The 11,243-nt window shown below is 60.9% G+C and overlaps 1 protein-coding gene across 3 annotated transcripts; it reads right to left on the bottom strand.

The window, feature by feature from the left end:
* Nucleotides 1-721: 721 nt before the first annotated feature.
* Nucleotides 722-8,396, bottom strand: AMOTL2 (angiomotin like 2). 3 transcript variants are annotated; one of them, XM_083868513.1, is made up of 10 exons: nucleotides 8,349-8,396; nucleotides 6,525-7,315; nucleotides 5,021-5,243; nucleotides 4,387-4,531; nucleotides 4,154-4,246; nucleotides 3,229-3,524; nucleotides 2,836-3,128; nucleotides 2,497-2,708; nucleotides 2,054-2,209; nucleotides 722-1,864 (listed from the first exon to the last, which is right to left on the bottom strand). In XM_083868513.1, exons 2-10 carry the CDS (start codon nucleotides 7,226-7,228, stop codon nucleotides 1,806-1,808), a joined length of 2,181 nt encoding a protein of 726 aa, XP_083724639.1. In that variant the 5' UTR covers nucleotides 7,229-7,315; nucleotides 8,349-8,396; the 3' UTR covers nucleotides 722-1,805. The 3 variants fall into 3 exon arrangements, with proteins under 3 accessions (XP_083724639.1, XP_083724640.1, XP_083724641.1); XM_083868514.1 differs by having other exon boundaries at nucleotides 2,054-2,197; XM_083868515.1 differs by having other exon boundaries at nucleotides 2,054-2,194.
* Nucleotides 8,397-11,243: the final 2,847 nt, after the last annotated feature.

Raw genomic sequence — 11,243 nt, 5'->3', positions numbered from 1 at the left:
GAGCTGCTGGTCCCCAGGGACAGTGGGATAACAAAGATGAGCTCCCAGGGGTGCCACAAAGGGGTGCCACAAAGGAAAGCCTTGGCCTGGCTGAAGATGGCAGAGTCCCCAGGGATGTTCCCTGGGAAGCATTAACACCACAGTCATCAAAAAGAAAAGTCCAACACCTGGAAAACTTCTGGTCTTCTGGAAGATCAAGGAGCCAGGCAGAGTGGGGAGGGCTTGGAGATGGCTGACAAAGCCAAGGAGAGATTGGGAACCAGGTCCATCCATGCTGGAAGGCATCAGGAAGTCCCTGTGGCAGGGGCTTAGGAGGGCAGGAAGGGGCTTTGTGAGGAAGAGGAGGAGGATCCCATCAGGATGCAGTTATGGGATGCAGGGATAAAGGACAACAGGGTGCAAGGGTCACAAGGATGCAGAAACCAAGGACACAGGGATGCAGGGATGCCAGAGCAGGAGGGAAATGACATCAACACTTTTAGGCAACTCCATCCTTTTCCCTTATGAAGGTAAGGGGACATCCCCAATGGGATTTTGGGGAATGCAGAAATGCTCTTGAGCATTTTTCCCCTCTCCCATGCAGCTGCACCCCAAATCTCTGCCCTGGGGAGCTGGGAAGGACATGTGAACCAGGGGATCAACAATCCCACACCCTCTTCCCCTGGCAGCACCTTCATCTCTCCACCTTACATGGAAGAAAAGAGAATCCATGGATCAATATTTGAGTTTTTTTATTAAAATATTGTTATACCAAGTGGAATGCTACAGCAATCTCGGTATAGGGCGGCGTAACGAAACAGCCAGGTTTATGTTTAAATACTTAAAGATAACTTAAAATGCACAAACGAGAACTTGTCGTCTTTGGCAGGAAAAAAGTTCACAGCACGAAAAAATACTTAAAAAGAAATACCAATATTAATATAAAATATATTAAGTCATGGGGTTTGGGGTTTTTTTTCCTCTTTCATAATTTTTTGTTTCTTTTCCATTTTGTAAACAATGCACGAGAACCGAACGCATTTTTTACGTGTCTGGAGAGAGAAAAATAAAAAATGCAGTTGGCCAGCAAATGCACGCGTTGAAAGGGGATAGAAATAAAGAAAAATATATATATTTACACGAAGGGCAAGAATGGGAAGCTCTGAGGAGCGGGATGTTGGCGCTGGCTATGGCAGAAGCCAGCTGCCTGTAGCCATGGGATGTGGCCAGGAGAGGGGCAGCACATCCCACCACCTCCATTGGCATCCTCGGAGCCTTTCACCTCAACCTTTCATCCCCTCCATTGTCATTTTTGTTTCACTGTCACCCCATCACGAAGCCCATGATGAAAACCCAGGGGCAGGATGCAGGTGGTGGAAGTTTGGTGTTCCCAGGGCTTGGCTCGGCCATGTGGATCCAGGTGGCCGATGGGACCCACAGAGGATCCCTCCCAGCTCTGCCCTCATGCAGAGACTTCAGCTTGTGGGTACAGTTCAGGCCATCAGAGAGGGATTTTCCAGTCAGAAGCCAAGCACCTGGGTGGCCAAAACCCAGAGGTGGAAGCTGGGATGGGGATGGAGCTGGGATGGAGCTGGGACGGGGATGAAGCCACCATGGGGTCTCCGGGCTCCAGCGCGCCCTGCGCAGCCGGGAACCCTTGTGGGCCCCAGGGGGGACAGTGACCCTCCCACAGCCCAGAGTCACTGCCGAGACTGGCTGAGGGGACACTGCTGAGCTCCCGGCTCGGTCCCTCCTTCCCAGACGCTTCTCCATCCCGACGTGCTGGCAGGAAGGGTGGAGGGGCCACCGTGCAGCCCTGGGTGGCCTTAAATCAGGATCTCCACCATGTCAGACAGGTCCGGGGCTCTGGCAGTGGCCAAGCTCTCTGCAGAGAAAGAAGGGATTGATTTACAGGGATTTCACAGGTATTTGAACCCAGCCAATTCAACTGGGGCCTTAAAAATGCCTTTAAAAAATTGCTGATGCTTGTGCAATACCCATCCCAGGGATGCTAAACCCACGTGGTGGCTGGGACACCCCAACTCCCTGCCCTGTGGCATCCAAGGGGACTCACCCAGCACTCCGGTGCCCTCGCCCTGCCCGTTGCTCCCGGCCGCCCCGTCTGTCTGCGTGCTGCCATCCTTACTGCCGTGCTTCGAGTGGGATGGCAGGGGAAGGGCCGTGGACACTGCTGTCCCTTCAGCGGTGGCTTTGCCTGCTGGAGGAGACTCTGTTAGGGATTCAAGGCAAGGGATTCAAGTTTTCAAGGCCAGGTTGGATGGGGCTTGAAGCAACCTGGTCTAGTGGAATGTGTCTCTGCCCATGGGGCAAAGGGTGGAACAAGATGAGCTTAAGGGTCCCTTCCAACCCCAACCATTCTGGGATTCTGTGATTGCTGGCTGGTCCTGGAGGAATCACCCCTCCCCACGCTCTCTAACTCCAAAACCACAGGGGAAAATTGCAAGCAGGTCCCCGCTGCCTAGTGATAACAGGGAGCAGGCAGATGTCCCTATTTACCTGTGCTGCCACGGGAGCTGCCCTCGGATGGCCGGTCACTCTGGCCAGCCCCTGGCCAGCTCGGGGCGGCGGAGGCAGCGAAGATGGAGGGCACGGATTTGGCCGGCCGCAGGGAGCCCTGAAGGGCTTTGCTGGGGTCCCTCCGCGAGCGCTGCTGCAGGACCTTGATGACAGCATCCTTCTCCAGGATTTGGGCATGAAGGGCTTTCAACCTGGAGAGCAGGAAAGGCAGAAGCTGGAAGAGGAGCTGGATAGGGAGAGGAGGATCCATGCGCGGCCCAACCAGACCCCAGAGAAAGTTTGATGTGCGTTAAATGCTTCTGGCAAGGTGGGACTTACCTGTTCTCCATCTCCTGGTGCTTGTGGCTGGCCAGGAGAAGGTCCTCGTTGAAGCTGCTGTTGGGGGAGTGCCGCGGGGAGTGGCTGATGAGGGTGGTGTCGCGCTGGGCGGCCGCCGTGGCCGCGGCGTCCATGGCGAACTGGCGCATGGTGCACTCCTCCAGGTACTTCTGCTCCCACTTGGTCATGTCGGCCTCCAGCGCCAGGATCTTCTCCTCCCTCTCCCTCAGCTGCTCCGACAGCGTGTGGGCGCTCAGCTCCGGCGTCCCCCCGCTGGCGGTGCCCGCCTGCCTCTGCAGCGGCCAAAACAAAGCCCCGGTGAGGATGAGGAGGCGCCGGGAGGAGGCGGCACCGCCGTGTCCCGCCGGAGCCACCGCGGCCGCCAGCACCCACCTGCTGAGCCCGCAGCATCTTCAGCTCCTGCTCCAGGCGGGTGCGGAGCCGCAGCTCCAGCTGCTCCCGCTTCTCGCAGGCGGCCTGGAGCTGCCCCAGGGCTGCCTGCAGCCGCTCCACCTTCTCCACGTAGGCTCGTTTCTTCCGGAGCTCGGCCTCTGCCTTGGCCGCCCGCGCCTGGGCGCTGCCCAGCGCCTGCTCCAGCAGCTCTGCCCGCCGCCGCTGGTCCTCGTTGGCGCTGCGCAGCAGGGACACCTCCCGCTCCAGCTTCTCCTTCTCCTGCTGGTGCTCATAGTCTGCAAGGGAACCCCGCAAATCTCAGACGTTTGGCTTCCCCAAGGCTGGCCCGTGAAACCCAGCGGGGATTTTTTGCTTCCCGTCATCTGGCCGTGCCACCCCTTCCTCCAGCTCTTCTATCGAATGGGGGTCAGGGCCATTCCAGCCACCCGGGCAGATGGCCAAAAGCCTCCACGTGCCACATTCCAGCCTAAATTTTTGCTCGGGAAGGGTGAAACCTGCCTGGCATGAGTCCAGCCACCTTAGGGAATGGGGGAGGAAATTCTTCCTGACCAACAGCACGTCCCTATGCTAAAATTTAAGTACATTTTCTCCCAAAAAAGCCCAGGCTGGCATGGCTGCGAAGTGCAGGAGGGAGGAGGGAGAGAACGGCCGGGCTGGCGTGGGGCGGGAGTGCGGGCTTGGTGCTGGAAGAGCCGGCGCTGCGGCAGGAATGTGGGGAATGCGGGTCACGCCGCCGGCCGGCCGCCGGGATTAATGGCTCGAGTCCAGCGCCAAGAGCTGCTCCATCCTCCCTGGGGAAGGGCGAGAGCTGCCGCCCGAGCCGACACCCGCCTCCTCCTCCAGCAGAGCCCTGCTCGCAGACGCCACGGGGAATCGGGCAAGGATGGTGTCCCCCGGGACTTACTCTGTGCCAGGAGTTTGGCCACGCTGCCCTGGTTGCTCTCCTGGTTTTCCTGGGTCTTGCTGGCCAGCTGTTTGTTCGCTGATTCCAACCGCTCTGGTACAAAACAATCAAAGCCAATTAAGATTTAAATACAAGATTTGGGCAGGAGGAAGTGGGAAAAATCTGGTTTCCCATGGAAACAGCCGGGGGACACTGAGCACCCAGAGGGATGGGGACACAGGGGGGTCCCTCACCTTTCAGGTCCCGGTTGAAGTCCTGGAGCCGTCGCATCTCACAATCTCTCTTGTTCCTCATGGCTTTCTCCAAGGCTTCCCGCTTGGAAGATGCCTTGACGAGGTTTTCGTAATCCTCTGAGATGCGCTGGATCTCGCTCTCCAGCTGGGGTGGAGGAAGGGACAGGCCAGGGTTAGATATTCATGGAATGAGGAAAGGAAAGGGAGATGCTGGCCAAAGCCCAGCCAGGGTGCTCAGCCCAACCTGAGCTGCCAGAGGAGCTCAAGTGCACCCCAAGTTGACCCCTAGCACATATTTTTTTGGGGGGAACTGATTTTTTCAGTGTTTTTTCTTACGGAAGAGTCTCTCCACAGATTTTGGCTCTGCCATAGCCCAGCCACAGGGAACAGCCTCCCCTTGTACACAGCCACACAAAGGGCTTTCTGTGGTGGCCGGGATGGGGGCCACTGGAGAATGGGCTCCTTCTCCCCAGTCCCGGCTGCCGCTCTGCAGCTGCTCCGAGGGGAACGAGCCGCCGGCGGGAGGAGGAGAAAGGATTAAATCACTAAAGGGGGTGAATTTTCACAGCAGCTGGTCGAGCATCCCCCTGGGCAGGGGAGGGGGACACGGGGCTGCCACCATTCATCCCCTCACCTTCTGGATGCGGCTGGCCTTCTCGGCACAGCTCTCCAGCTCCCGCCGCAGCTTCTCGCTCTCGCGCTGGAGCCTCTCGTTCTCCCTGAGGACGGCGTCAGCCCGGGCCAGGCGGCTGCCGGCCGACACGGCCTGGGCACTGACCAGCGCCTCCACGCCAGCCGGACCCAGCGTGCCCGGACACAGCGGCAGGAAGGCGGCCGGCACCGGGGTGGGCAGCACCCTGCGGGGAGCGAGGACAGGCTGTCAGGGTTTGGCAGGGTGGGAGAGCTGGCTGCAGCTCCAGCATCCCATCAAGCACGCGCTGCTGACTCCAGGTCACCTCGAAGGAGGTGGAAGGGCCTGTCCTGGTTTTTAGAACTGGGAAGCGCTTGCTCTCTAACCACAAATCCCATCTTGCAGGGATGCCTTGACCTGACCCCTCAAGGACCTGGCCAGTGGGTCTGGATGGGCTCCCAACCCCCTAGGCCCTTCTCTTGCTGGGAGTGCTGCAGGCAACCTGGCATAGGATGCACCTTGGAAGCCAGCATTTTCTTTATTTTCTGGACAAAGCAAAGGCTCCTGACATAGGTCCTCACTGCCAAACTATGGATATGTCCTTTTTATATTCAGAGGAACCAGACTGGCCTGGCTGCCCCTTGTGCCACTGCCCCAGAATCCCATCCCAACATCCCTCCTGGAAAGCCCTGGGCAGGGTGTCTGTGCACGGCCCGGCCCCGCTGCGCTCCCCGCGGGCCGCCCGCCAAGGGCCTGCATTCCTGCGGGATGATATAGGAGCAAGGAAGAATAAATACATCTTCCTCGCAGCTCCCCTTCCCCTCTTTGTTCCCTGGAAGGAGAAGGTTTTCCTGCTGGAGATGCTATCGCTCTCTGCCTGGATAGATCAGCAGAGCTGGGAGCAGTGTGTCCTCCCATTGAGCCACCAATTCCCTTCTTCCCATCATTTTTCACACTGGAAGAGGTTGTTTCCAAATTCCTGGACCCCCAGATGTCCATCTCACAGTCAGCCTGGGGCCTTGCCGGAGGCATTGAGCTGCCAAAGGGCCACAGACCACTTGGCACCAGCCCAGACTTTGCTCAGCAGCAATTCCAAGTTACACGGACATTCCCAGCTCAGGACCATGGGATGGGTTTTCGTGGAGAAGGGAGCATATTTGTCTTCCACCCTGCCCCATATCTATTCCACATTTAGCTGTTTCCTGGGCTGCTTCCAGCTCCTAGATTATCCCCTAAGTTACCCCCAGAGTCCTCTGGTGCATGGGGAGGGGACAGGGTCTGTAGGAATGGGATTTTCATCACTGGTTGGAAAAGCCCGGGCATGCTGGGGGAACTGGGGACAGGAGCAGAGTTGGGGGTTCCCAGTAGACCTCCACAGCCTGAGCCAGAGAGCGCAGGAGCAGCTGCTCTGGGCCCCCACTGCCCTTCACATGCTGTAAATTCCAAACACCAATCCTGGACATTCCTGGGAGGCATCCAAAAGCAGAGCCCAGGGGCCACCGTTTACCTGATCTCAGGATGCTGAAATCCAGCACCTTCCCGGGAGCAGGGTCGGGGCTCGGCCAGGTAAGCGTCCTGGGCAGGGATGACGTAGGGATACTCCGGGGGCGGTCCCCGCGGCTCCGTGCCCTCGGGGTGCTGCCCGCGCAGGGGGACCAGCTGGCGGGAGAGCTGCGGGAAGCTGTGGGAAGCGCTGATGGGGCTCTGCGCCTTGGCCCCGTTCCGCTCCAGCGACATCCGCATGAGCCGCTCGCTCAGCGACCGCACGTGGCCGTGCTTCAGGTCCTTGAGCGCCTCGTCGGGGCGCCGGGCCCCGCTGTCGGCCCCGCGAGGGGCGTTCTCGGCCCGGGGCCCCCCGCCCGCCGCTCCCCGCTGCGAGGCCAGGAGCTGGGAATGCGCCTTGGCCTCCTCGTACGTGGGGAGCTCCTCGCCCTTGGGCGGGCACAGCCGATACACGCTGTTCTCCAGGTAGACGTGGTCGGAGTGATGCTCCTGGCCCTGCGGCTCCTGCCGCGTGGATTGCTGCACCATCTGGCTCTCCTCCGGGCTGAGGCTCTCCAGGGAGGAGCGGGGGCTCCCGGCGCCGCCGCCGCGCAGGGCCTGCTGCTGGATGGCCAGCAGAGTGCGGTTCTCCGTCAGGTTCCCATAGCGCAGCTGCTCCTGGATCAGGCGGTGCAGCACCGTCCCGTTCGAGTCCTCCGCCGTCCTCATGTCCGTCCGTGCCGGCGGCAGAGCCACGTTTCCACCCGAGAAAGGCCGTCCCGGGGGACTCAACAGCAAGTGGCCGCGCCGGGACACCTGCGAGAGGGACAAACGGGAGGGTTGGGAAGCGGTCGGGGCAGGACGGCGCGGATCCTGATGGACGCGGGATTGTTTGCCAGGAATGTGGCCGGGACGTGCCGGAGGGGTGGGAGCCCGTGGCGGAGCAGCCTCCGCACTGGGGTGGCCGAGCCCCGGCACCCTCAGCGCACCCGCGGCCGGGCTGGGGCTGGGGCTGGGGCTGGGATGGCTCCGGAGCCCCACGGAGCCGGGACTGGCCCCGGCCCGGGAACGGGGGATGAAGCGGCCCCACAGGAGCCGCCGGGAGATGGACAGGACCCGTCATCCCCGGACACGGAGCTCCTGGGCTTGCAGAAGTGTCCCAGCCCCGGTGAGGGTCCTGGGATTTTTCCGGGGGGGCTTTAGATGCCGTCGGGATGTTCCGGCCCCGGCTGGGAGGGTTCCCAGTCCCTGGGGGTGGATCCCGCCAGGGAGAGGGTCTTTTCCCCGGGAGGGTCCAGGTGCCGAGGTGGGCCAGTCCCGGTCCCAAGGAGAAAGGTCCCGGTTCCGAGGGGCGTCTTTTTCCCGTGGAGGGATCCCAGTCCCGGCTGGGGACTTCCCTGGGCCGGGGGGGATTCGATCCCGGTCAAAGAGTCCCAGTCCCGGGGGGGGGCCCAGTCCCGGCCGGGAGGATGGCGGTCCGGGGGGGTCCCGGGGGTCCTGGTCCGGGGGGTCCCGGTGCCGAGGGAGTCCCGATCCCTGCTGGGGGTTTGGGGTGCCGGGAGGGCGGCCTTTCCCCGAGGGGCATCCCCTTGCCGGGGGGGTCTCGGTGCCGGTCGGGGGGTTCCCAGTGCCTGTCGGGGGTCCCGATCCCGGTCTGGGGCGTCCCAGTGGTGAGGGGTTCCCTGTGCCGGGGGGGGGGGGGGGGTCCAGTACCGGGGAATACCCGGCGCTGGAGGGTCCCGGTGCCCGTCGAGGGGATCCCGGTGCCGGTCGGGGGGATCCCGGAGCCGGGGGGTCCCGGTATCGGGGGCTCCCGGTGCCGGTCGGGGGTCCCGGCGGCAGAACTCACCCGGGCATGGCGGAGCGGAGCGGTGCTGCGGCGGCTCTGAGCGTCCCGGGGCCGCGGGGGCCGGGCCGGGCTCTGCTATGCCCGGAATGTGGGGCCGGGCCCGCCCCGCTCCGCCCCGGGGCCGCCGGCGGCGCAGGAGCGCGTTCGGGAGCGGGAGCGGCAGCTGCGGGCGGGGGGGCGGCTGTGCCCGCCAGCTGTCCCGGGCCGTAAATCTGCCCCAGCCTTTGTCTGCGGGGCCGGGGCAACCCCCAGTCTGCGGGCCCATCTGCTCTGCCCCCCGCGGGCCCCCCTTCTCGCACCCCCCTCCTTACATTCCCCCTCTTCGCATCCCCCCGCCTCGTATTCTCCGTCCTCTCATCCCCCCTCCTCTCATTCCCCTTCCTCTCATTCCCCTTCCTCGTGTCCCTCTCCTCACATCCCCCTCCTCACATCCCCCCCCTCACACCCCTATCCTCACATTCCCCATCTCACATTCCTCCTCGTGTCCCTCTCCTCACATCCCCCTCCTCACATCCCCCCCCTCACATCCCCCCTCACACCCCTATCCTCTCATTCCCCATCTCACATTCCTCCTCGTGTCTTTCTCCTCACATCCCCCTCCTCATGTCCCCCTCTTCATATTTCACATCCCCCTTCTTGCATCCCCCACCTCGCATCCCCCCTCCTCACCTTCCCCCTCCTTGCATCCCCTCTTCACATCCCTCTCCTTGCATTCCTCCCTCTTGCATCATCTGCTTGTGTCCTCCATCCTCACATCTCCTTCCCCAGAGCCCCTCTTTCACACACCCCTGGCTGGGGATGCCAGCTCCCTGTGGGTGCAGTAATTCCTGCCAGCTCATGTCTGGCTTGGCACCTTTGGATGTTCCCCTGCTGCTCTCCCAGCCTCGGTTTCCCCTTCACCTCCCTGGGGGGACACAGGGATGGAAAAAGCCATCAGGAGCCAAACTCCCCTTTCAAAGCACCCAGCTCATCTCTGGGGGGACACTGAGCACCCCCATCCCCAAAGCAGTGAAACACCAGCCCTGTGTCAGCCCCAGGCTGTCAGTGCAGAGTCCAGAGGCCCTGAGATGGCAGATGGCTGCAGGGGAGGCGGTGGGGAGAGGCAGGTGCAGGGGAAAATTGCTTATTAGCTCCGGGACATTAAGCTCCCATTCTTTTGAGGGAACTCGGCATCTTCTGACTGGCACAGAGCCGGGAGGCTGATCTGCGGAGGGGGACATGGGGGTCTCCAGCCTCCTCTCCTTGTTTTTCTGCTCCATCACACTCTGGTATCAGCCCTGGTGCAATAGCAGGCACAGGGCTGCAGGCACAGCTCACTGCCTCTGGGTTATCTCCCAAAAGATGGGGGGAAAAATAATCTCCAACGTGTAGCAGTGCCAGACTCAAAGGCGGGAGAGGATGGAAAGAAAATGCAGAGAGATGGAGTCAGTGCTTGGAGGAAGAGGAGCACCTGGCAGCTCAAGAAATAGGTTTTTCAGCCCAGTTTTCCCAGTGACAAGTCAAATCCTGATGCAAGTTGAAATGTGGGAATTGGCACCAACCCTGAAGTCCCAGTGAGAGTCTAGTTTTGTGTGGGGAGGAGATGAGAGCACAACACTTGTCCCTGTGTCCTCAGGCACATGCAGAGTCTGGGAACACTGGCCCAGGCCCAGCACCACAGGGAGGGATGGATGGATGGATGGATGGATGGATGGATGGATGGATGGATGGATGGATGACGTACCACTCCAATATACCAAGCCAGCAGCAGAATCTCCAAAAGGACCCAACTGGCCCTGTTCTTTCCCAGGTGGATGGGGCTCCCACCTGAGCTCCAAGGGAGCCAGCCCAGCTCCCCCAGCAGCCAGGGTTCCTCTCCTGGCTCATCCCCCTGGCCTTCCTTATCTGTGCCTGTGTCATCCTGCTTCCCTCCCTATCTTAACACTGCTCTATTTCTGGCAGCAGGAAACCCCTCCTGGCCTGATAACACCCCTTTGGAAAGTGATCTGAAGAGTTTCCTTCTTTCTAATGCAGAAGGTAAGAAAAGCCTCAAACCTTTTGTTTCCTCCGTGAGAAGGTGAACTAGCAGCTGGACCTGTGGGAAGTGGTGGGGGCACCTTTGGGTGCCTGCATGGACCCTTTTCCCATGTGGAGCATCCTGGAGGACGGAGCAGGGTCTGGGGGATCTGTGTGGAGCCAGGAAGGCGCAGGTGCGGTGTCCCAGGCTCGGCGGGGTGACACACGGCTCCGCAATGCCAATCCCTCCCACTGACCTCAGCCCAGCCTTATCGCCGAGGCGTTGGAGCGCCGAGAGTGAGCCAAGAAAATACCCGCGGGATGAGATCACCTCGCCTGTCTTCAGGCTTCCAAAATGCCTCAGCCCTCAGCCGTGCTGAGCCTGGAAAACTGGGGCATTGTGGGCAGAGGAAGGTGCCTGGGATGGAGAGGGGGTTTGCAGCCTCAGCACATCTCCCTGGGTGCGGGCGACAGTGGTGACAGCATCCTGTGACCACTGAGCCCCAGTGGCAGTGTCCTGTGACCATGCTGAACCCCCCAAACCTCTTCATGGCAATCTTCCTGATAAAGCTTCCTCCAAGTACCTGCTTCTGTCCCAAACTCTGGATTCAAAGTGCAGCCAGGTAGGAAGGAGAGTTGGAGTTCAAGGAATCACACAAGTGCTGTGTGGGAACAGGATTCCCCAAGCTGCCCCCAAAGGGAACTGCATCCCCATGGGCAGGGAGCCAAGGCACCACCCCAGCCCTTCCCCTGCTCCCACCATCCCAGCCAGAGGGATCCTGTCCTCCTGGAGATGCCCCCTCAAGCTGCCAGGCCTCAGTCAACTCATCTTCCCTGTCCTTTCTCTGAAATATGCATCATTTTGAGGTGTCCCAGGTCTATCCCTGCCCCCCACCTTGG

Source organism: Zosterops lateralis (assembly GCF_965231275.1).
Source record: "Zosterops lateralis genome assembly, chromosome: 10".
Taxonomy (NCBI): Eukaryota; Metazoa; Chordata; class Aves; order Passeriformes; family Zosteropidae; genus Zosterops; species Zosterops lateralis.
The sequence above is the reverse complement of the archived record's forward strand: the minus strand, read 5'-3'. Positions and strand labels throughout refer to the sequence as shown.

Excerpts from the sequence above, each read along its gene's own strand:
- AMOTL2 (XM_083868513.1), bottom strand. The coding sequence starts at position 7,228 with ATGAGGACGGCGGAGGACTCGAACGGGACGGTGCTGCACCGCCTGATC. Across the intron at positions 5,244-6,524 it reads TTTCAGCATCCTGAGATCAG|GGTGCTGCCCACCCCGGTGC; the intron begins GTAAACGGTGGC and ends CGCTCCCCGCAG. Across the intron at positions 4,532-5,020 it reads AGGCCAGCCGCATCCAGAAG|CTGGAGAGCGAGATCCAGCG; the intron begins GTGAGGGGATGA and ends CCTCCACCCCAG.